This window comes from Oryctolagus cuniculus, chromosome 4 (assembly GCF_964237555.1).
Source record: "Oryctolagus cuniculus chromosome 4, mOryCun1.1, whole genome shotgun sequence".
In the NCBI taxonomy this organism is placed as follows: domain Eukaryota; kingdom Metazoa; phylum Chordata; class Mammalia; order Lagomorpha; family Leporidae; genus Oryctolagus; species Oryctolagus cuniculus.
In genome coordinates this window covers 76,384,466-76,410,472 of record NC_091435.1, presented here as the reverse complement: position 1 = coordinate 76,410,472, position 26,007 = coordinate 76,384,466, and the positions used below count along the sequence as shown (strand labels likewise).

Sequence of the window (26,007 nt, the reverse complement as noted above, 5' to 3'; positions counted from 1 at the left end):
AAATATGTGAAAAACTTCCACAATGAAAATTATAAAGCCTTGATGAAGGAAATTGAAGAAGACACAAAAAGTGGAAGGACATGGATTGAAAAAAGTAATGTTAAACTATTCATGCTATCTATAGAGATTTACAGATTCAAATGCAACCCTTTTCAAAATACCAATGGCATTCTTTGCAGAACTGGACAAAACATTCCTAAAATTAATACATTAACAGAAAAGCCCCTGATTATGCAGTGCAATCCTAAACAAATATAACAAAGCTAGAGACATCACAATGCCTGATTCAGAACTATTACAAATAAAATTATATAGTACTGTATAGTACTGACTTAAAAACAGACACATAGACCCATGGAACACAATAGAGATTCCAAAAGTGAATCCACACACCTATAGCCAATTAACAAAGAATCACTCCACAAAAGCATCAAAAACATAAACTGAAGAAAGGATAGTCTCTTCGTAAATGGTATAGGGAGAACTGGATATCCACATTCAGAAGATTGAAAATTTGACCCCTGCTGCTCTTCCTATACAAAAAAATCAACTGAAAATTGATTAATCAAAGATTTAATTTGTAAGACCTGAAATGATGAAGCTGCTAAAATAAAGCATAGGAAAAATACTTCCAATACATTGGGATAGGTAGTGATTTTATGGATAGGACCCCAAAAGCATAGGCAACAAAAGGAAAAATTGACAATTGAGATTATATCAGACTAATAAGCATTTGCATATCCAAAGAAAAATTTTAAGAGTGGCAGAGGATTTTTATACTCTACTCATCTGAAAGCATTAATATCCAGACTATATAAGGAACTCAAAAAAAACTCACTAACAACAATAACAAATCAATTTAAAATGTGAAAATGATATTGAATAGAGTCTTAGCAAAAACAAATAAATTTATGAAAAAAAAAGCTCAACATCATTAGCCATCAGGGAAGTATGTATCAAAGCCATCGCTTGGTTAGAAAGATTTATCAGAAAGTTTTTTTTTTTTTTTTTTTGAAAAAAATAGCAGATATTGGTGAGGATGTGGACAAGGAGGAGCCTTACACACTGTTGGTATGGGGTATGTTAGTGCAGCCATAATGGAGAAGAGTGGAGATTACTTAAAAAAACTGAAATTAGATCTACCATATGCCCTAGCTGTCCTGCTCTTCACAATAGCAAACAGAAGCCTGCACTCCCATATTTGTTGCTCCACTACCTAAAATAGCCAAGATATGCAATCACTCTACATCAGCAAATTAACAAATATAGAAAATGTGGTGTATATACACAGAGGAATATTATTCAGCCATCGGAAAGAATGTTATGCTATCATTTACAACAAAATGAATGGGACTGGAAAATATGATGTTAAGTGAAATAAGTCAGTCTCAAAAAGATGAATACCACATGTCTGTCTCGTGTGGATCAAACAAAAAAAAAGTTCATTTGAATGTAGGATGTTGATTACTAAATTTTGGGAAAGGAGCGATGGAGAGGTGGAGGGCAATTGGGTAACAGGTGCCAGAACACAGAAGAAATAAGTCCTAGCTTCTATAGCATAGAGGAGTGACTATAGTTCACAATAACCTTTTATACATTTTATGAACAGATAGAGGAGAGGAGCTCAAAGACAGCAAGCACAAAAGTGCTTGATTTGATCAGTACAGGTTCTGTACATTCTTGATCTGCTGTAATTTCTTCTATCTCCTTTTAACTTTGTAGCTAGAAGTAATCAGAGAGAGCATGACCACTGGGCATGGAGAGAAAGCTAAGATAGAATTAGTTACCTTAGGCAGGTAGAGGCCAAAATTATTTTACTTTTATACATTATCTCTGAATAGGGTTCCTTAGTCCAAAACTTAGACACACATACGCAAATAATGAACATACAGACCAAAAAACCCCACACTATCAGTGAACATACAGACCAAAAATCCCCACACTATCAGAAAACTAAAGAGTAAGACAAAACCATAAGTTAGGACAGTTTTTTTCCTTCTTGATAGAGGTAAAAATTCTCTTACTAGAACAAATAGCCCTAAATAAAACAAATTAACATTTATTTTTTGCCAAAGGGCAGAATCCCAAGTACACTATCATTTGTATCAAGGGCTGGAAGTTTTACCCACCATTTCTTTTGTACCATCAGTGTAAATTTTAATACAGTGGAAAATGCATATTCTTATGAAAATAGTTTTCCCTTCCAGGACCTCTGAAAGTGTGCAGAGGTTACAGGGTTCCACAGATCATGTTTTGAGACCTGCTTCTCTAGAGCATGGAGAGTATAATAATGTGTATTGTATGTAATGCTCAAAGTCTCATCATGGCTGCATTGTCTGCATGTATTAAGGAACAAATGAGAAATAGTACAAAGAATGTTTTGCTTAAAGTGGACTTGGATTTGATATCAAGTTTATTATTTAACTTAGCTGTAGAGGTCACTAACAGTTCGGTCTACATTTCTGAGTGGCTATAGTGATTAAATGTTATCGAAAGTACTATTGGAAATATAAAGTAGCAGTAGCAGTATTCTGTTTGTGGTATTTGTTAACTTGACTTTCCCCAAGAACAAATTTCAGCCCTTTGCCTTTGGGGATGTTATTGGGCTTTCCAGCTGCATTATTTGTTATTCAGGTTTATGATGATATGTATCCAAGATACTAGGGTGAGTTGGAACAGTGTCCCCTAAAATAAAGGCAGTTTAATTTTCTAAAAAAGTCATAACCACATCATTTGACACATTAGTGAACATATATATAACCTGGTTCATTCTGATTGCTACCTAGCAAGCCTAGATTTGTCCTTCCTTTTTAGATTTAGTATACTTGCTTCTTGAGGCACTGTAAGATTTGTATACAGATTTTTTAAATGAAGTTATTTGGAAATATTTTAATACAGGCACTTTTTTAAGTGTTTTTTACAACAATGTTTGAATTAAAAGACTAGGTGGTTCTGACTACTCTTGTCATTATATGAGATTACCCTGAATGCTCCTGATCTCATCTGATCGCAGAGGATACTTCAAAAAGTTCATAGCAGGGGCCAGCGCTGTGGCATAGTAGGTTGAGCCTCCCCCTCTGGCACTGGCATTCCATATGGGTGCTTCTTTGTTACCCGGCTGTTCTTCCAATCTAGCTCTCTGTTATGACCTGGGAAAGCTGTAAGAGATGGCCCAAGTTCTTGGGCCTGCACCTGTGCGGGAGACCTGGAAGAAGCTCCTGGCTCCTGGCTTCAGATTGGCCCAGCTCCGGGCCATTGTGGCCATCTGTAGAGTGAACCAGTGAATGGAAGACCTTTTTCTCTGTCTCTCCCTCTCTCTCATTTCTGTCTCTCAAATAAATAAAATCTTTTTTAGAAGGTTTTTATTTAATGAATATAAATTTCATATGTGCAGCTTTTAGGAATATAGTGGTTCTTCCCACCCATTCCCACTCCCGCCCTCGCACCCCCATTCCCATCCCACCTCCTACTCCCTCTCCCATCCCATTCTTCATTAAGGTTCATTTTTTAATTGACTTCATATAAAGGAGACCAACTCTATACTAAGTAAAGATTTCAACAGTTTGCACCCACACAGACACATAAAATATAAAGTACAGTTTGAAGACAAGTTTTACCGTTAATCCTCATAGTACACCTCATTAAGGACAGAGGTCCAACATGGGGAGTAAGTGCACATTGACCCCTGTTGTTAACAATTAACACTTATTTTTGATGTCAGTGACCACCTGAGGCTCTTAACAAGAGCTGCCAAGGTTATGGAAGCATTTTGAGTCCACAAACTGTCGGTATTTAGACAGGGCCATCTGCAAAATGGAAGTTCTTCTCTTCAGAGAAAAGTACATCCTTCTTTGATAGCCTTCTTTCCACTGGGGTCTCACTCACAGAGATCCTTCATGCGGTTTTTGCCACTATGTATGACTTTCCATGCCTGAAATGTTCTCATGGGATTTTCAGCCAGATCCAAATGCCTCAGGGGCAGATTGGGAGGGCAGAGTGCTCTTTAGGGCATTTGTCATTCTATGAGTCTGCTGTGTGGACTGCTTCCCATGTTGGAACTTTCTCTCCTTTGTAATTCTAACTATTGTTATTACCAGACACTTGGTCTTATTTATGTTGATCCCTTTGACACTTAATCCTATCGGTATGATCAATTTCATGCTTAATATGATCATTTCATCATATAACATGGGATTAGTACCACCCAGCTTACTGGGATTTGGAGTCCCATGGCAAGTTTTTAGCTTTACCCTTGGGGGTAATGTGTAGGAATGTGTGCCAAAGTGTACAGCTCTTCCCTCTCTCATTCTCACTCTTATGTTTAACTGGCATCTATTTTCAGTTGACTTAATACACCTATGATTAATTCTATGTTAAGTAAAGAGTTTAGCCAACAGCATTAAGTAGAAAAAAAGAATAAATAAAAAAATAAAATGAAATAATAAGCTGTTTAACAGTCAAGACAAGGGCTGTTCAAGTAATTTCTTCTCATAGTGTCAATTTCACTTCTACAGGTTACCTTTCAGGTGCTTTGTTAGTTATCACAGATCAGGGAGAACATATGGTATTTGTCCCTTTGGGACAGGCTTATTTCATTAGTATGCTGTTTTCCAGATTCATCCATTTTGTTGCAAATGACCTAGTTTCATTTTTTTTTAAACCACTATGTAGTATTCCATAGAGTACATATCCCATAGTTTTTTTTATCCAGTCTTCCGTTGATGGGCATTTAGGTTGATGCCATGTCATAGTTGTTGTGAATTGAACTTCAATAAACATGGAAGTGCAGATGACCTTTTTATGTACTGATTTCATTTCCTTTGTGTAAATTCAGAAGAGTGGGATAACTGGGTTGTATGGTAAGACTATATACAGATTTCTGAGGTATCTCCAAACTCTCTTCCATAGTGGTATTACCAGTTTGCATTCCACCAACAGTGGATTAGGATACCTTTTTCCCTACATCTCACCAGCATTTGTTGTTTTTTGTATTGTTGGTTTTTGCATGAAAGCCATTCTAACTGGGGTGAGGTGAAACCTCATTGTGGTTTTCATTTGCATCTCCCTGATGGCTAGTGATCCTGAGCATTTTTTCATGTATCTGTAGGCCATTTGGATTTCCTTTTTTGAGAAATGTCTATTTAAGTCCTTTGCCCACTTCTTGACTGGGTTGTTTGTTTTGCTATTGAGTTTTTTGATTACTTTATATATTCTGGTTATTAATCCTTTATCAGTTGCACGGTTTGCAAATAATTTCTCCCATTCTGTTGATTGCCTCTTTACTTTCCTGTTTCTTTTGCTTTATAGAAGCTTCTCGGTTTTATGTAATCCCACTTGTTAAACTTGGTTTTTATTGCCTGTGCCTGTGGGGTCTTTTCCAGGAACTCTTTGGTTATGCCAATGTCTTGCAAGGTTTCCCCAATGCTGTCTAGTAAATTGATGGTATTGGGTTGTAGATTTAGGTCTTCCATTTTTATTATGTCTTTGTCTATTTCTTCCCTTAAAGTTTTGTAATTTTCATCGTAGAGGTCTTTGACTTCCTTGGTTAAATTTATTCCAAGGTATTTAAATTTTTTTGTAGCTGTTGTGAATGGGATTCACCTTAGAAGTTCTTTCTCAGCCATGGTATTATCTGTGTATACAAGGGCTATTGTTTTTTCTGTGTTGATTTTATATCCTGCTGTTTTACCAAACCCTTCTATGAGTTCGAGTAGTCTCCAAGTGGAGTCTTTTGGGTCCCCTATATATATAATCTTATCGTCTGCAAATAAGGATAGTTTGACTTCATCCTTACTGATTTCAATCCCTTTGATTTCTTTTTCTTGCCTAATGGCTCTGGTTCAAACTTCAGGACTATATTGAATAGCAGTGGTGAGAATGGACATCCTTGTCTGGTTCCGGATTTCAGTGAGAATGCTTCCAACTTTTCCCCATTCAATAGGACCCTGGCCATGGATTTGTCATAAATTGCCTTGATTATGTTGAGGAATGTTCCTTCTAGACCCAATTTGCTTAGAGTTTTCATCATGATAGGCTGTTGTGTTTTATCAAATGCTTTCTCTGCATCCATTGAGATAATCATATGGCTTTTGTTCAATTTCTTAACGTGATATATCACATTGATTGATTTGTGAGTGTTGAACCATCCCTGCATAACAGGGATAAATCCCACTTGGTCCTTGTGAATGATCTTTCTGATTTATTGTTGAATTCGATTGGCCAGAATTTTGTTGAGGATTTTTGCATCTATGTTCATCTGTATGTATGGTCATATGTATGGTCTGTATTACTCTCTCTGTTGCATCTTTTCCGGATTTAAGGATTATGGTGATGCTGGCTTCACAGAAAGAACTTGGGGGGATTCCCTCCCTTTCAATTGTTTTGAATAACTTAGAAGAATTGGAGTTAGTTCTTCTTTAAATGTCTGGTAGAATTCAGCTGTGAAGCCATCCAGTCCTAGGCTTTTCTTTGTTGGGAGGGCCTTTATTACTGATTCCATTTCCATCTTGGTTATGGGTCTGTTTAGGTTTTCTGTGTCTTCATGGCTCAATTTAGGTAGGTTGTATATCTCCAGGAATCTGTCCATTTTTTCTAGGTTTCCCAGTTGGTTGGCATACATCTCTTTGCAGTAATTTCTGTTGATTCTTTTTATTTCTGTGGTGTCTGTTGTTACATTTCCTTTTTTATCTGTAATTTTATTGATTTTGGTCTTCTCTCTCCCTTTTTTTTTTTTTTTTTGTTAGTTGGGCCAATGGTGTGTCATTTTTTTAAATATAGCTCTTCATTTTGTTAATCTTTTGTGTTTTTTTGGATTCAATTTTTTTTTTATTTCTAACTTTAATTATTTCTTCTGCTTTTGGATTTGGCTTGCTGTTTTTTTTTTTCCCCCTAGATCTTTGAGGTACATAGATAGTTCATTTATTTGGTGCCTTTCTAGTTTCTTGACGTAGGCACCAATTGCTATAAACTTTGCTCTCAACACTGCTTTTGTTATATCTCACAACTTTTGGTATGTTGTATTGTCATCTTCATTTGTTTCCAGAAATTTTTTGATTTCTTTTTTGATTTTTTTCCTATGACCCACTGTTCATTGAGTAATGTGTTGTTCATTCTCCATGTGTTTGCATATGATGTAGAGATTTTTGATTTGTTGATTTCCAGCTTCATTGCATTGTGGTCTGAGAAGATGCATGGTATGTCTTCAGTTTTTTTTTTTTAATTTGCTGAGACTTGCTTTATGGCCTAGCATGTGGTCAATCCTAGAGAAAGTTCCATGTACCAGAAAGAAATATGTGTACTCTTTGTTTGTAGGGTGGAAGGTTCTGTAGATATTTGCTAGGTGTTTTTGGTCAATGGTGTCGATTAACTCTGTTGTTTCCTTGTTGATTTTCTATCTGATTGATCTGTGCATTGCAGAAAGTGGGGTATTGAAGTCCCGCATTACTATTGTATTTGACTCTATCTCCCTTTAAATCCTTTAACATTTCTTTTAAATAGCCATGTGTCCTTTAGTTAGGTGTATATACATTTATAATAGTCACATCTTCCTGTTGAATTGATCCTTTGATCATTATATAATGTCCTTCTTTGTAACTCTTGATGCTTTTTGTGTTAAAGTCTATTTTGTCTGATATTAGGATGGCCACACCAGCTCTTTTTTTGGTTTCTGTTAGCATGGATTATCTTTTTCCATCTTTTCACTTTCAGTCTGTGAGCATCTTTGTTGGTAAGATGTGTTTCTTACGGGCAACAAATAGATAGGTTTTCTTTTTTAGTCCATTCAGCTAATCTGTCTTTTAACTGAGAAGTTGAAACCATTTACATTCAGTGTTACTATTGTTAAGTACCAACTTTGCCCTGTCATGTTTCTGTAAATAGTTCTGTTTATGTACTTTGGTTTTCATTTGTTCTTTTGCTGGGTAATTTTCTTCTTTTTTAGTGATGTTCCTATTTCTGTGTGTAGCACATCTGAGTATGTTTCATAGGGCTGGGCAAGTAGTTACAAATTCTTTCAATTTCTGTTTTGTGGAAGATCCTTATTTCTCCTTCATTCGTAAATGAGAGCTTTGCAGGGTACAGTATTCTGGGTTGACAGTTTTTTTTCTCTTAGGATTTGGAGTATGTCTCGCCATTCTCTCCTTGCCTGTAGGGTTTGTGATGAGAAGTCCAGGGTGAGTTTAATTGGGTTTCCTCTGAATGTAATTTGTTTCTCTCGTGCACATTTTAGGATCTTTTCTTTATGTGTTACTGAGAAGAACTTTGCCACTATTTGTTGAGGTGAGGATCTTTTCTGGTTGTGTCTATTGGAAGTTCTGTGTACTTCCTGAACTTGGATGTCTCTTTCTTTCTCCAGAAAGGGAAATTTCTCTGTTATTATTTCATTAAGAAGGCCTTCTAATCCTTTCTCTGTTTTGATGCCTTCTGGAAATAAATAAAATCTTTAAAAATAAAAAATGTTCGTGGGAAATGGGTGGGCATTTAGCCTATTGGTTAAGATATCCACGTCTCACATCCAATAACCTGGATGTGATACTGGCTTCTGCTCCCAACTCCAGCTTCCTGCCAGTACCAGTGATGGCTCCAGTAATTGCATTCCTACCACCCACATTGATGACCTAAATTGAGTTCCCATTTTCTGGCTTTGGTCTTGTCCAGTCCCTGATACTGCAGGCTTTTGGGCAGTAAAGCAATGGATGGAAGAATTTTCCTTCTGTCTACTTTTTTCTCTGCCCTCCTTCCCCATGTCTCTGGTTACCTCTCAAATAAATAAAAGCAAAGAAAAAGTTAAGTTTATTTTAAAGCAAAATATTTTTGAAGTCCCTGCATACTTTTTCATAATACACATTTTCCATGGACTTTTTGAAAATTTCTCATATATAACCAGATCTAAGATTGACAGGCAGAATGGAAATATAGTGCCTTGTTAGCACAATGAATTGAGCTTTTACAAGACCTTTAAATAAGCTGCTCTTCCGTGGCAGTGAGACAGTTACTGAAAACAGTGGTGTCTTTATTGAGAACTGAGAATGGATTCTAGACCTAGCTGTGTTCCTCAGTAGCTTTACCTTGAGCAAGTCATTTAACTTTACAGTGCCTTAATTTTCTTATATGTAAAGTAAATTTGTTAAACTAGATACTCTTGAAATAGAACTTTACTGTGATTTATAGGTACTGAAAGTGTAATTTTGCCTTACACCTCGGATAACTGAAATTCAGTAGGATAAAGTAATTTTTTGGTAATGCTTCTGTATAGTTATAGTTTTATCCAATTTAGAGAATTGCATCCATTTGTTGTTTAAAGTAAGAAAAGAGATTTCAGTATCTCCCAGAAAGAATTAAGTACCTTCTTTTTAGTAGTTTGGTATATTATGAACTGGAGACCACTAATATAGTTGTCACCTGAAGCATTTGATTATTGATCTTCCATGATACTTACTCACTAGATTATAGTGTTCCTTGATGTTTTACCTGACTTCCAAGTTTGTAGCAGAGTACTGCATAAGAAAGTGTTTCCCATGGTTGTAATTTTTTTATGAAGGCATAATTATTCCTCTGCAGTTTTTCCAACCTTGCCTTCTGAGAGGAATTACTCTGTAATAAAGAGGAAAGAAGTGAGTGTATATTATTTTCTGTCTAATTAGCAAGTAAAAGCATATTTTTAAAACTTAGGTCAAAATAAATAATTTAGATTAATAAGAAATTGCATCTTTTCCACTTGAACAAGCATTATTTTTAATACTGACTTTGAAGTAAAAAAGTCCTTAGCAGATTTTCGTATGTTTGCTTCATTTGACAGTTTCCTAATCTATCAAGTAGGACTTGCTCTATGTTGCAGAATAGGTACTAGACAAAATCTACTTGAGTTTCCTAAATGAATTCTGTGTCATTTTTCTAGGTAAGTAAAAAGTAGTCACTGGAGCAGAGCTTTTCAACTGTTCTCTCTCTTTTTAAAGATTTATTCATTAATTTGAAAGGCAGAGGTAGAGGGAGAGAAAGAATTCACTCCCCAGGTGGCCATGACTGCTGGAGCTGTGTTGATCCAAAGCCAGGAGCCAGGAGCTTCCTCTTGGTCTCCATGCATATGCAGGGGCCCAAGGATTTGGGCCATCTTCCACTGCCTTCCCAGGCCACAGGAGAGAGCCAAATCAGAAGTGGAGCAGCTGGGACTTGAACCAGTGCCCACATGGAGTGCCGGCACTGCTGGTGGCAGCTTTACCTGCTAAGCCACAGTGCTGGCCCCCCAATATCTCTTAACAGTACATCTTACTGCATCAAAATTTGTGTTTTGTCTCCATGTCCTTCACTGTTTTTCTCTTTTTACTGGTAGATGGGAAAGCCTAGCAATGATTTATGTCCATCTCCCTAAAGCGCTTGAGTATTGATACAAATAAGCCTGGAATTTCAGGAATTTCGAAATTGAAAAGCAGCTATGCTTGCAGGAAATCTTGAAAGGCAGAGTTAGAGATTTCCTCCATCTACTGATTCACTCCCCAGAAGCCCAGGGCTGGGCCTGGCTAAAGCCAGGAGTCTGGAACTCCATCTGGGTCTCTTAATGTGGATTCAGGTGGCCAAGCACTTCGACTATATTCTGATTCTCTTTTGGGTGCATTATCAGGGGAGCTGGATCATAAATGGAGCAATTGGAACTAGAGATGGTACTAATATGGGATGTTGGCCTCTCAGGCAGTGAGATTAACCCACTGTACCACAGTGCTGGATCTTGGTAGAACTTGTAAGAGAAAAAGAGGATGCTATTAACAATTATGTCAGGACAGTAGATATAAACCAAAGATTATCCTGGGTAGGCCAGCATATGTGCTTTAATTTGTTTTTTAAATTTAATACATTTATTAAATTATTACTTTTTAAAAGTGTTCTTTCAGTATCGCAGTTTCTGAATTGATTTAAAAGTGAATTATTTTATAATATATGAAATAAAATACATTCTTTTTTGTCACCCCTTTACATTTAATAATGATAGTAGATTTAAGTACATTTTTCACATTTTTCTGTCAGTCATCTTAAAACATAATAGCCAACCATTTAAAGTTTTAAAAATTTTTCTGAGAATTTGCTTTGGCTTAAAACCCAGTATGTATGGAGGATTGCTTACTTCCTCTCTGTGAGCACCTATCAATGTGTAAAGATTGTGTCACTTTTACATTTTTAAGTGTAAGTAGATAGTCATGCCATAGCTTTGATACTGTATTCCCTTGTGTTGCCATTTGAAGACTTGAATACCTGATGTTTGCCAATAATAGACTTTACATGTTATTGGAATATTCTTACAGGCCTTATTTCCTGCTTAGCAAATTCAGTGCTTAATTTAAAAATGCATTGAAGTTTTATAACTATTTTCTGTTTTGGATTATACAATCTTTATATTTACCCTGTGATCAAAATAAAATTTAAAAATGTGTATAAATATTTTTAATCTGATACTACAAAGTATTAATAAGCCTTTGTTTTCTTTCCTCTTCAGATGTATGGTCTGCAGGCTGTGTATTGGCTGAGCTGTTGCTAGGACAGCCAATATTTCCAGGAGACAGTGGTGTGGATCAGTTGGTGGAAATAATCAAGGTGAGAAGGTTAAACCTGAGATTTTGAACTAGAAGGAATTTTGGTGTTTTTGTTTTGTTTTTGTTTTTGTTTTGACAGGTAGAGTTATAGACAGTGAGAGAGAGAGAGAGAAAGGTCTTCCTTCCGTTGGTTCACTCTCCAAATGGCCGCTACAGCCGGCGCTGTGCCGATCTGAAACCAGGAGCCAGGTGCTTCTTCCTGGTCTCCCATGCGGGTGCAGGGGCCCAAGCACTTGGGCCATCCTCCACTGCCCTCCTGGGCCACAGCAGAGAGCTGGACTGGAAGAGGAGCAATTGGGACTAGAATCCGGTGCACATATGGGATGCTGGCGCTGCAGGCGGAGGATTAACCAAGTGAGCTGCAGAACCGGCCCTTGGTGCTGTTTTAATGATATAACACAAACACACATTGACAGGAAAGTTAAAAAATGGAGAAAGTGATCCAGAAGTACATAGCAAGTTCACCAACCTTTTGGTTTCTAATTTAGCTGCTGTTCTGTTGTATGACTATGGAAAAGGTATTTTATATATATATATATATATATATATATATATATATGCGCTGAGGCAATTGATTGATGCAGAGGTTAAGACTCTGGGGTATCTACCTTCTGTATCAGAGTACCTAGGTTCAGATTCTGGTCCTGCTTCCAATTCTTGCTTCCTGCTGATGCGGCTCACAATGACTTAGGTAGTTGGGTTTCTGCCACCACATGGGATTCCTGCATTGAGTTCCTGGCTCCCTGCTTCAACCTAGCCCAGCTTTAACTGTTACAGGCATTTGCGTGGGACTACTGCATGGGAGACTTCTCTTTTTTTCTCTGTTTCTCTTTCAAATAAATAAAAAATGATAAATTAATTTTAAATCGATATATCTGTTATTTAAAGTACTTAAAATTAATAAGCTCACTAAAATATAAAAAAGCAGAAAGTATGTCTTTGTTCAACATGTTTTCTCTGCTAATACTCAGTAGAACACATAGAAGATACTTATAATTATTTAGTATGTGAATATTATAAGATGAAAGAATGAATACCTGTGTGTATGGATGGACTACTGATATATAAACAGAATTTCTGAAAAAAATGGGCAAAGAATCTGCATAAATTTTTATCCAAAAAAGATATGTGGATAACCAATACACACAAAAAGAGGCTCAGCATTATTAATCATTGAGGAAATGAAAATCTGATGTGGTAGTGAATATTATATCGTACTCACTAGAATGGCAAAAATAAAGAGACATTAACTAGTGTGGGTGAGGATGTGGATAAATTGGAACCCTCATACTTTTGCTGATGTGGCTGTAAAATGGTGTGACCTCTTTAAAAGCACCATGCCCCCTTCTGCACATTAAACATTGAGTTACCATAAGAGCCAGCAGTTCAATTGATAATTGTATGTGTCCCAGAGAATTTGAAAGTGTGCCCAAATACAATTTAACACACAAAGCTCATGAGGATTATTTATAACCAAAAAATGGGAACAAAAAATATCTATCAGCTGTTGAATGGATGAGTAAGTAAATATTACACACAAAATGTCAGATACTATGTGACTTCATTTCAGTGAGAGTACTTCAAAAAGTTAATTGAAAAATGGAATTTGAAGCATGAGTCTATTTTGCTGCAAAAAATTTTTAGTATGTATGTGTGGGTTTTTTTTACAGTACTTTTTCCATATATTATGAAAACATTTTCTTTGCTCTCCTGATTCTTTGTACCAAAATAAACTCATAACTCATACTTGGTTTCAACCTTTTTTTTTTTTTTTTTTTTTTTTTTTTTTGTAATTTATTGTAAAGGGAGAGAGAGAGAGAGAGAGAGATCTTCCATCTGGTGACTCACTCCCCAAATGTCTCTCTCTCTCTCTTTTTTTTTTTTTTTTTTTTTTTTTTTAAGATTTATTTGTTTATTTGAAAGAGTTACAAAGAGAGAGAAGGAGAGAGAGCGAGAGATGTCTTCCTTCCATCCACTGGTTCACTCTCCATTTGGCTGCAATGGCCGGAGTTGCGCCATTCCGAAGACAGGAGCCAGGAGCTTCTTCCAGGTCTCCCATGTGGGTGCAGGGGCCCAATCCCTTGGGCCGTCTTCTACTGCTTTCCCAGGCCAAAGCAGAGAGCTGGATCGGAAGATGAGCAGCCGGGACTCAAACCGGCACCCATATGGGATGCCGGTGCTGCAGGTGGCAGTTTTACCCGCTACACCACAGCACTGATGCCCCCAAATGTCTCTCTCTTTTTTTTTTTTTTTTTTTGACAGGCAGAGTGGACAGTGAGAGAGAGAGACAGAGAGAAAGGTCTTCCATTGCCTTCCATGGCCTCCAATGGCCACCGCGGCCGGCGCACCGTGGCCGGCGCACTGTGCCGATCCAAAGGCAGGAGCCAGATGCTTCTCCCGGTCTCCCATGGGGTGCAGGGCCCAAGGACATGAGCCATCCTCCACTGCACTCCCTGGCCACAGCAGAGAGCTGGCCTGGAAGAGGGGCAACCGGGACAGAATCCGGCACCCCGACCGGGACTAGACTGTCTCTTAATAGCCGAGACTGAACCAGGCTGGAGCCAGAAACTCCATCCTGTTCTCCCACGTGGGTGATAGGGGCCATCTTCCCAGGTACATTAGCAGAAAGCTGGATCAGAAGCAGAGTAGCTAGGACTTGAACAGGCACTCCTATTTGTGATGCTGGCAGATACTCCTATTTGTGATGCTGGCAGATTAACGTGCCATGGTACAATGCTGGCTCCTCAGTTCCATTTGTCACAGGCCTTTTAAAGTACCCTCATCTGAAAATCAAAAATAGGAAGATCCAGGGAGACAGACAATAAACTAATGGTTGTCAGTAGCTGGAGTTAGAATGGGACTGACTGCTCTTTGTATGTAACAGTGACACCTGTGAACATACTAAAAAGTCACTGAACTGTGTGTCTTTAAAAGGTAGATTCCATGATAGGTCAAATGTATTTCAATCAAACCACTAATTATTTCTAAAAAGGGCTAGAATGAGAGTATGTGCTTGTGGAACTATTGTTAAGGTAGTCATACTGTTTCTACCATATTTTAAGGAAGACGTTAAACTGACCATAGTCACTACAGATGATTCTAGAGCACTTCTTAGGTTTATACCTGACAGCCCCACTCCTCTCAAAAATACAAGGAGGAAGCAGATCAACTATGGTTAACTGTTCTCATTCACCCTCCCTAGGGTGAATAAATACTCGAATTGTTAAGTTTGGTTCAAGTGCCATGACAAGTTACTGTTCTTTTCTCTACTTAAGTTCTTACTTGGGACTTAGGACTTGTACTACTGCTACCATAGCTTTTTGCTTTTTGGCTTTTGGAGGGGCCGGTGCCTTGGCTCACTAGGCTAATTCTCCGCCTGCAGTGCCGGCACTCTGGGTTCTAGTCCCAGTCGGGGCGCCAGATTCTGTCCCAGTCACTCCTCTAACAGTCCAGCTCCCTGCTGTGGCCCGGGAGTGCAGTGGAGGATGGCCCAAGTGCTTGGGCCCTCCACCCACATGGGAGACCAGGAGAAACACCTGGCTCCTGGCTTCGGGTCAGCGTGGTGCACTGGCCGCAGCGCGCCTGCCGTGTTGGGGGGTGAACCAACAGAAAAGGAAGACCTTTCTCTCTGTCTCTCACTGTCTACTCTGCCTGTAAAAAAAAAAAAAAAAAAAAAGAAGTTGGGAGGAAACTTTTTTCCCTTTTTTGAAAATTTTTTTTTACTTTCATTTAGTAAATATAAATTTCTAAAGTACAGTTTATGGATTACAATGGCTTTTTCCCCCATAACTTCCCTCCCACCCGCACCCCTCCCATCTCCCACTCCCTCTCCCATTCCATTCACATCAAGATTCATTTTCAATTATCTTTGTATACAGAAGATCGGTTTAGTATATATTAAGTAAAGATTTCATCAGTTTGCACCCACACAGAACATAAAATATAAAATACTGTTTGAGTACTAGTTATAGCATTAATTCACATTGGACAACACATTAAGGACAGAGATCCCAAATGAGGAGTAAGTACACAGTGACTCCTGTTGCTGACTTAACAATTTGACACTGGGAGGAAACTCTTAAGGAGGAAATATTACACCACAAGAAGAGGGTTGCTTTCACCAAAATCTCAATATAGGGAGGAGGTAGAAATTCTGTAAAATTTGTGAGCTTATTACTTTAGCTATCTATATTTAGTAGATTTTCAAAAGGAAAACCTGTTAGTAGTAGGGAATTGCCAGAGAAGATAATATTTCCTGTCAGTCCACTGGAGGTAAAAATGTGTAGTAATGATTCTATTGTTGTTAGAAGCCTGATATTTTGAAATATGAAACATGTTTTCTAGTTAGGTAGTTCTAACAGTGATTTTTTGAACAATTTTTGCTAAGTGCTAGGCAAGAAAAAATAGGGGGTTCTTGGCCTAAAGGAGTTCCGAGACTGAGAGGAGGGGAACACCATTACAATAAAGCAAAGCACATATTATCCTGGTAGTCTGAACAGAGTATAAGGCAGAAACCTTCTATTTGGAGCTACTGCTGTCTGGAAAGGCTTCATAGAGAGAGAATCTTGAGCTGAATTTTGATCATGGAAAGGTATTCACCACTCACAGTGGGCAGGAGAATAGCTAAATACTTGAGAAATCAAGGTCTGGTGTCAGGGTGTAGGTGTTGTTGGTTGGTTGGTTGGTTGGTTGTTGGTTTTTCTCATTAGAACCTAGGGTTCTGAAGAGGTGGGATTGATAGAATATGAATTTATTGGGAAAAAGAAGGCTGAAGCTCTGAGCAGTGGCTGGATCACATTAGCGTATAGGCTATTGGAAGCCTTTGTAGGATTTTAAGCAGAGGAGTAACATTTCTAATAAGATTGCTTCTATTTCATACTTGGCTTTAAATAGAGCTGCAGCTGTATGTTGAAGTTTGGCGACCTCTGGTGTTGAGCTATAAAAAAAGCAAGGCTGTGGAAGAAATGTATTTCATAGCTTTGGCCAGTTTATTTCCTTGACGATAGTTATCAACTTACAATTCCTATTTGATATTTCTCTGTAACTGGATAAATGTTCAAACAGTGAATTAAAAAAATTTTTTTGTAAAGATTTGCTTATTTGACAGGCAGAGAGAGAGATTGAGATCTTCCATCTTCCATCCGTTGGTTCACTCCCCAAATGGCTGCAGCAGCTGAAGCCAGGAACCCAAAACTACATCTGGGTTTCCCACATGAGTGGTAGGGGCCCAAGTACTTGGACCATCTTTTGCTGCTTTCCAAGGCTCATTAGCAGAGAGCTGAATTGGAAGTTAAACAGCCAGGACTCAACTGGTACCCTGATATGGGATTCCAGCATTTCAAGCAGCAGCTTAACCCACTGTGCCACAATCGTGGCCCCCTAAATGAATTTCAGAAAATTACAACAAATGTGGATGAAACTAGGTACAGCTAAAATTATTGAATTATTGACATCCCTAAAGGGATGTAGCAAACTGATTTCTGGTTTTTTAGATCTTTCTACCACTTACCCCCCATTATGTTCTAGAACGGTGGACTTTGTAGAAAAAAGTGTTTTTTGCAATAATTAGTAGTGTCATGCATTCTAATAGATAAGTGAGGATGCTTTCTTCCTGTTGGTGTATTAACGTTTAACATTTCCTCCCCCTTTTTATCGTATGGAATAACATACTTAGAGAAGAGTACATAAAACATTTATATGCAGTTTAATTTCTTTTATACTAAGGAGAGATTTAGTTTTTAGGAAATCCAAAAAAAAAAAAAACCAGAAGTATTATTTTTAAAAATTTATGTTTTAAAAGTTTAGGAATAACATTCTTTTTGGCCCTTAAAACTGGAGGACATTACGTTAAGTGAAATAAACATTGACACACAAAGCCAAATTTTTCATTTGTATGTAGAAGCTCAAGAAGTTGTTCTTTATGGCCAGCTGGGCCACATCTCACCTGGCTAATCCTCCACCTGCGGTGCCGCCACCCTGGGTTCTAGTCCCAGTTGGGGCTGCCGGATTCTGTCCCGGTTGCTGCTCTTCCAGTCCAGCTCTCTGCTGTGGCCCGGGAAGGCAGTAGAGGATGGCCCAAGTGCTTGGGCCCTGCACCCGAATGGGAGACCAGGAGAAAGCACCTGGCTCCTGGCTTCGGATCGGTGCAGCACGCTGGCCGTAGCAGCCATTTGGGGGGTGAACCAACGGAAGGAAGACCATTCTCTCTGTCTCTCTCACACTAACTCTGCCTGTCAAAAAAAAAAAAAAAAAAAGTTGTTCTTTTTAAGAGAATAAAAATCATGTGTTGTTATACCTTTTAAAAAAATTGATTTCCTAGAAGTAGAGACTAGAATGATGGTCACTAGAAGCTAGGAATGGAAGGGTGAAAGTGATAGGAGGAGGTCAGATAACAGGTACCAAATATAAAGTCCTAGAAGAGAGGAGTTTGATGGTCCCAGTGCGAAGAAATGGTAGATACATAAGGAGACTGAAATGTTCACTACCCTGATTTGATTACCATATACTGTATACATGTATTGAATTATCGTCCTATATCCCATAAATATGTACAATTATGTGTAAAAGACAAAAAAAACTTGGAAGTTACAAAGATTTAGAATATTTCCATTCCCTCCAAATTTTCCTCTTATAGCCTGCAGTGACCAAACATCCCAGTTTACCAAGATGTTCCCAGGCAGTCTAGGATGACTGTCCATGCCTCTTTGCTGTCAATCTCCCATCTTATGTTTCATGTGACTGCTGATCTGCTTTCTTCAATACAGATTAGTTTTGCCTATTCTAGAATTTCATATAAACAGAATTATGTTTATTATGTTCCTTTTGTATAGTGCTTTTGGGGTTCATCCATATTGCTTATTCATTTTTATGCTGAATTATTATATCAGCATACAACAATTTGTTCATACATTTACCTGTGCATAGTCATTTCACTGACTTTTTGGTTTTGGCTATTAAAAGTAAAGCCGGTATAGATGTTTGTAAGTATTTTTGCAGACATATGTTTATATTTCTCTTTTTAAAGATTTATTTTATTTATTTGAAAGTCAGTTACAGAGAGGCAGAGAGAGAGAGAGGTTCTCCATCTCCTGGTTCACTCCCCAGTTGGCCACATCGGTTGGAGCTGTGTCAATCCAAAGGCAGAAGCCAGAAGCTTCTTCTGGGTCTTCCATGTGGTGTTTACTGTTAATTTCCTGCACTGAACCTTTAATTTCACATGCCATATTTTTCTTTTTTTTTTTAAGATTTATTTTTATTTATTTGCAAGAGTTACAGAGAGAGGTAGAGACAGAGAGAGAGGTCTTCCATCTGCTGGTTCATTCCCCAGGTGGCCACAATGGCCAGAGCTGCGCCGATCCGAAGCCAGGAACCAGGAGCTTCTTTTGGGTCTCCCATGTGGGTGCAGGGGCCCAAGGACTTGGGCCATCTTCTACTTTTATTCTCTTGCTCTCCCAGGCCACGGCAAGAGCTGGATGGGAAAAGGTGAAGCTGGGACTAGAACAGGCACCCATATGGAATGCCAGTGCTTCAGGCCAGGGTTTTAACCCGCTGTGTCACAGCACCGGCCCTGACATACTATATTTTTTTTAAGTATGCAGTTTACGTTTGTTTCTTTTTTCTATTTTCTATTTCTTCATTATAGTAACTATTTTAAAGTCATCTTGCTAATTTTATCATCTCATTTCTGGATCTGTTTCTGTTGACTGATCTTTTTTCTTCCTCTTGCTCTTCCATGTTTTATTTTTCTACTTTAAAATTGTCGAGTTTTATTTCTTGGTCTCTTTTTTTTCAGTTGTTTATACTTGGAGGAAAATGCCCGGATCAGTTACTCTGTAATGGCTGGAAGCAGAAGTCCATAATAGCTCTTCCACTTTTTTTTTTTTAAATAATTCATGACTTTGCATTGCATTCCAAATTCACCAACCCTTTAATAAAAAGTTATGCAAAACTGTACTACTTTGCTGAAGGCTTTCACTTCACATTTTGTAAAGCTTTAGTTTATATTTGGTCACATTAAGATAGTTATAGCTCCATGTTAGATAAATGCACAATATTTATCCCCAAAGCAATTATTACTAAACTTTAATGTCTCTGTGTTAGTGACTTTATGTATGGTATTGCAAATACACCTAAGCATGAGGGAGCAAGTGAGGGATTTACAATGAGAATCCACAGCTATGGAAGTCTGAAAAGTAACTTATCAGAATTGCTAGGTCATTTCAACAATTTTTATAAATTTGTGAAACATTATATAGTAAGTTTTAGGTTTGTAATAGTCTGATTTTGTTTCGCCAGTTAGGTAACTATTTCTTCATATTTTTCTATTGCCTAAGACCTATGTTATATATAATTTAAGATATTTTCTTAATGGGGGCTGGCATTGTGGTTTAGCAGGTAAAGCCACCGCCTGTGACACCAGCATCCCCTATGGGTGCCAGTTTGTATTCTGGCTTCTGATCCAGCTCCCTGCTAATGGCCTAGGAAAAGTAGCAGAGAATGACCCCAATGTTTGGGCCTCTGGCACCCACATGGGAGACCTGGTAGAAGCATCTCGCTCCTGGCTTCTGCCTGGCCTAGAGCTGTCCATTGCAGCCATCTGGGGAGTGAAACCATGCATGGAAGATCGATAGATCTCTCTCTCCCCTCTCTCCCTCTTTCTATAACTCTGCCTTTCAAATAAATAAATAAATTTTATTAAAAAAGATTTTATTACGAATTGAATTATCATAGGAAGAATATTTTTTAAATCATGTGGGGTTTTTTTAGATTTATTTATTTATTTTATTTGAAAGTCAGAGTTACACAGAGAGACGGAGAGAGAGAGGTATTCCATCCACTGGTTCACTCCCCAATTGGCTGCAATAGCTGGAGCTGTGCTGATCTGAAGCCAGGAACCAGGAGCTTCTTACTGGTCTCCCACATGGGTGTGGGGGCCCAAACCCTTGGGCCATCTTCTATTGCTTTCCCAGGCCATAGCAGAGAGCTGGATTGGAAGTGGAGCAGCTGGGACTCGAACTGGTGCCCATATGGGATGCTGGCACTGGAGATGGTGGCTTTACCCACTATGCCACAGCTCAGGCCCCCTAAATCATGTTTTTTATTAGGTTATCAAAAAAGCGAATTTTTCTTTGCTGTTTATAGCCTCATGATCTTATTGAAACATTAATATATCTTATATATGTCAAAAGGATTCAGGTTAGCCGGCGCCGTGACTCACTAGGCTAATCCTTGCGGCGCCGGCACACCGGGTTCTAGTCCCAGTCGGGGTGCCGGATTCTGTCCCGGTTGCCCCTTTTCCAGGCCAGCTCTCTGCTGTGTCCAGGGAGTGCAGTGGAGGATGGCCCAAGTACTTGGGCCCTGCACCCCATGGGAGACCAGGAGAAGTACCTGGCTCCTGCCATTGGATCAGCGCCGTGCGCTGGCCGCAGCGCGCCAGCTGGGGCGGCCATTGGAGGGTGAACCAACGGCAAAAGGAAGACCTTTCTCTCTGTCTCTCTCTCACTGTCCACTCTGCCTGTCAAAAAAAAAAAAAAAAAGATTCAGGTTTATTTTTTATGGCATAATCAATGTAGTTTAAGACTTTTTCCCAACAAAAAAAACCTCTCCGTTTCTTTTTTTAAGATTTATTTATTTATTTATTTGAAAGACAGAGTTACAGAGAGGCAGAGGCAGAAAGAGACGGAGAGAGAGATCTTCAATCCACTGGTTCACTTCCCAAATGGCTGAAATGGCCAGAGCCACACTGATCCAAAGCCAGGAACTAGGATCCTCCTCCAGGTCTCCCACGTGGGTGTGGGAACCGAAGGACTTGGGCCATCCTCTACTGCCTCTACAGCAGAGAGCTGGATCAGAAGTGGAGCGGCCAGGACTCAAACCAGTGCCCATATAGGATGCTGGCACTGCAGGTGGCAACTTCAACTGCTACGCCATAGTGCCAGCCCCATTGTTTTCTGACCTTAACACTGGGTAAACCATTTTAAGGGATCCATTATACCTGCATTTGTATCCACTGTCTGCTCCTGACAGTCTGTAGCTCTAAGTATTGTTAGCCTTTAAATTTCTTCAAGTGTAAAAGAGTAATATAGTAATATAAAGTGTGAAAATTTATATGCCTAGGATAGCATTTTTATATACTGGGAGCTCTATAAATACTTCTTTTTCTCTCCTTTTCCTCCCTGATGTACTTTTGAATAAAGAACTTACGAGGAGCTTAAACATTCATAGAAAATGTGTAGTATGGGTTTACATTGTGGCATAGAAGATTAAGCCTCTGCCTGCAACTTCTGGCTCCTGGCTTCAGCCTTGTCCAGCCCTGGCCATTGTAGCCATTTGGGGAGTGAACAAGCAGATGGAAGATTTTTCTGTCTCACTCTCTTTCTCTCTGTATCTCTGCCTTTCACATAAGTAAATATTTAAAGAAAATGTATAGTGTAAAAACTGCATGGATCTTTTAAAAACTTAGCATCAAGATAAACCTGCCTTTTAATTCCATTTTATTCATGAACTTTTCTTTAAAGATTTGTTCATTTATTTGCAAGAGTTCCTGAAAGAGAGAGAGCTTCCATCTACTGGTGTACTTCCCAGATGGCCACAACAGCCAGGCTTAATGATGTGCATGCTTGTGTGTCCTGATGTCTGTGACTTCTTTGGCAAGGCATTAAAAAATAGGTGGCTAATTAGCTGTTAGAGGGTTGGATATGTGTTGATCCAAATATATAGTAAAATGTTAATTATAGAATTTGGGTTTGTAGTAATATTGTGGTTTTAATTAGCATTTCCCTAATGATTAATGATGTTGAGCATCTTTTCATGTGCTTATTTGCTACATCTCTTTGTTGAGGTGTATATTCATACCTTTTGCCCATTTATATTCAATTGCTTGTCTTATTTATTGAATTATGAGTTCGTTAAGTATTTTAGATACAAGCCTTTTGCCCAGTGTTTTGCAAATGTTTTCTCTTAGTTCATGACTTGCCTTTTCATTCTCTTAAAGAGTGTCTTTTGAGAAACTATTTAAAATTTTAATGAAGTTATGACAGTTTTACTGGAGTCTAGAGAATTAGAACCAGCAAAAAATACTGAAATTCTCACTTTCTCCTGAAGAGTTATGGAATTATGCCTGATTATTTACTGGTTTGTACCACAGATTAGGTACTTATTGAATTCCTCTCTTTCTGTGCAGCTATCCTTGAATTGTAAATGGCTTAATATTTTATTTCAGCAAATGTGTTTTTATAGCAGATCCTAGGATTAGAAAGATGAGTGATGTATGACATCTCTCTTCAAAGTGCTCCTTATTAGTATTTAGTGTTTCTTCTTAACCATCTGGAAGCTAGGTCCATATACTTTTCATTGTCCAGTGCCTCATATACCTGTGGAGGCAATATGGTTTTGTCTTACAATTAAACTTTTTCAACACACAAATATGTAAATTCATTGCAGCAGGAAATCTTTTGTTCTTTGCATCCACCATAGATCATAGCATATTTCTGTGTACATTGGGAACGCTCATTAAATAGTCAGTGACTGAATGAAATTGTTGATGACCATGTTCGAATAAGGTTCTCCGTACTTTACTAAGTGAATAGAAGATACTCTCATTTTAGATGTGATCATTGCAATAGGTTGCTTTTCTGGTTACAAAAAAGATGCCTGATTTTTATTTGGATATATCTTATGGGTGTTTGCTTAATTTTTTAAAAACCTATTTCAAACTAACCCATACACTGTGTGCCAGACTACAACACTGAGAGACCATCTTTGGTGTGACTTTCCCTCTTTTTTTTTTTTTTTTTTTTTAAGAAATTTTTGTAAAGATTTTATGTATTTATTTGAGAGGTAGAGTTATAGACAGTGAGAGAGAGAGACAGAAAGGTCTTCCTTCCGTTGGTTCACTCCCCAGATGGCTGCTACGGCCAGCGCTGCACCGATCCGAAGCCAGGAGCCAAGTGCTTCTTCCTGGTCTCCCATGCGGGTGCAGGGGCCCAAGGACTTGTGCCATCTTCCATTGCTTTCCCAGGCCATAGCAGAGAGCTGGATTGGAAGAGGGGCAGCCAGGACTAGACCTGGCGCCCATATGGGATGCCAGCACTGCAGGTGGAGTATTAACCTACTGCGCCACGGGGCCAGCCCCATGACTTTCACTCTGACAGTCACCAATACCGGTGTTCTGATCTGATAGGAGAGTGAGTCAGGACTTACATGAATATTTTTTAAAAGATTTATTTATCTGAAAAGTAGAATTACAGAGAGAGAGAGAGAGAGATCTTCCATCCACTGATTTACTCCCCAAGTGGCTACAACTGCTGAGGGCTGAGCCAGGCCAGAGCCAGGAAATTTATCTGGGTCTTCCACATGGGTTCAGGGGCCCAAGTACTTGAGCCATCCTCTGCTGCTTGCCCAGGCACACTAGCAGGGAGCCTGATCTGAAATGGAACACCTGGGACTTGAACTGGTGCTCATCTGGGATGCCAGCACTTTAGGTGGCAGCTTAACTCACTACGCCACAGTACTAGTCCCTCCATTAATATTTTTGAAGAGTCTTTTTTTATGATACAGATTTTACATTGTTGTCATAGAAGTCTGTCTATGTTAGTATAGCACAGAATCTGTACTCAGTTGTAAATGAAATGCTTTCATAAAGCTTACTCTATTTAACAAATTAGGTATTTTATTTAACTTTGGAATTCCTTTTTTTTTTTTAAGATGAAACCAATGTGCTAAAACTTGAGACTATATATGTAAATATGTGACAAAAGTTGGCAGTAATTTACTTTCTTTATCTAGGTCCTGGGAACACCAACAAGGGAGCAAATTAGAGAAATGAACCCAAATTACACAGAATTCAAATTTCCTCAAATTAAGGCACATCCTTGGACTAAGGTGAGTCAAAATGAGTTGTTGTTGTTTTTTTTTTTTTTTTAAGAGTGGGTATTAACCAGTTCTTAATTAAAACCTGAGTTTGTCATTGTTCTTAAACTAAGCTCTGTTGAGACCAAACAGCTACTTAAATACAAGTACTCAGTAGTTTTGCATGTAAAGATAGCTGAGTGGTTGTCCTTCACTGCTTCATTGTATGTAGTTTCTTTGTGTTGATTTCTGTGGACAGTTTCCAGCCTAAGTTTTTATTTGCAAGGTATAGACAATGTACTAATGTTATTAAAATGTATGCACAAGGTCTTACATTTAAATTCAGAAGTTAACTTATATAGAGAGGTTTGTAGTTCATTTTCATATATAACATAACATTTCATATATTTTCTTTAAGAATGAAGTATTTTGTTTTTTCTCATGTATACTTTGTTAGGAAGCTGGATTAAAAAGCAGATTGCTGGGAGTATACATTAAAAGCAACTAGCATTTGTCACTAGCCTTTGAAAAGCCTGACCTTAATATTAAATGGAATTTTAAAGAGCACAATTACTGATTTACCAGAAGATTATTTTTTCCTTTGACACTTGATTGAGATGATTACGGAAGATTCAGTTTTACTTGTGACATTTAAATGTACAGGAAAAAAATAACAATATCTGAGTAGAGTTTATAAAGCTAGTGTGATTCTGTAGCTTGTTCATTTTACAGGCTCAGAAACTCTGGCCAGAAATACAAGTGACTTATCCAAGATTATATAAGTGGCTTGTGACAAGGCCAGGATTGAATTTCTACTATTGTTGTATATGTGTGTGTGTTTAATGTCAGATCTTTTAGACTTTTCCTCATGTGCCATATGCTCCTTCCCCTGTTTAATTATATCTCAGTATATATTTTTCATGGGTTAGAAATGGTCGTCTTTGTATTATATATATCAAGTAGAGACTCTATTTAAGACATACATAAAACAGTTTTTGTACATTGATAAATCCATTTAGTTAGTTATAGATCATTTATAATGAGATAAAAGTAATTTAGAGCTATAGGTGAAATAATTAATATTCCCTAGACAAAAAGTGTTAGCACTCCTCCCACACAAGTTGTATTATGACTAATTCCATTCCTTCAAATTCTCACATCACATTACCTCTCTCAATCATTTATTTTCTGTTTAAAATAAAAGACCTCAGTATTACTTTAGTGTCAGAATTAGAGTTTGTAGCTTTATTTGAAATAACAGAGTTACACAGAGAGGGCAAGAAAGAGGTCTTCCGTCCACTGGTTCACTCCTCAAGTGGTCATAATGACCAGTGCTTGCTTAAGCTAAAGCCAGAAGCCTGGACCTCCATCAGGGTCTCCCACATGCATGACAGGGGCCCAAGCACCTGGGTCAGTCATCTGCTGCTGCTTTCCTAAGCACATTAGCAAGCAGCTGGATGGGAAGTGGACCAGCCAGGACAAGAGCCAGCGCTCATATGGGATGCTTGTATTGCAGGTGGTATCTTAACCCCTGCACCGCAATGCTTGCTCCAACCCACTCCCTTTTAGTGTTGTGGGG

The 26,007-nt window shown here is 38.3% G+C and overlaps 1 protein-coding gene across 7 annotated transcripts in view; it reads left to right on the top strand.

Moving 5' to 3' along the window:
- Positions 1 to 26,007, top strand: part of GSK3B (glycogen synthase kinase 3 beta) — a 218,602-nt gene that overhangs the window by 140,499 nt on the left and 52,096 nt on the right. For all 7 annotated transcript variants that reach the window (XM_002716661.5, XM_070072184.1, XM_002716660.5 and 4 more), the window contains 2 exons: positions 11,483 to 11,580; positions 24,366 to 24,461. In XM_002716661.5, the coding sequence (XP_002716707.1) occupies positions 11,483 to 11,580; positions 24,366 to 24,461 (194 nt within the window). The remainder of the gene's footprint in view (positions 1 to 11,482; positions 11,581 to 24,365; positions 24,462 to 26,007) is intronic.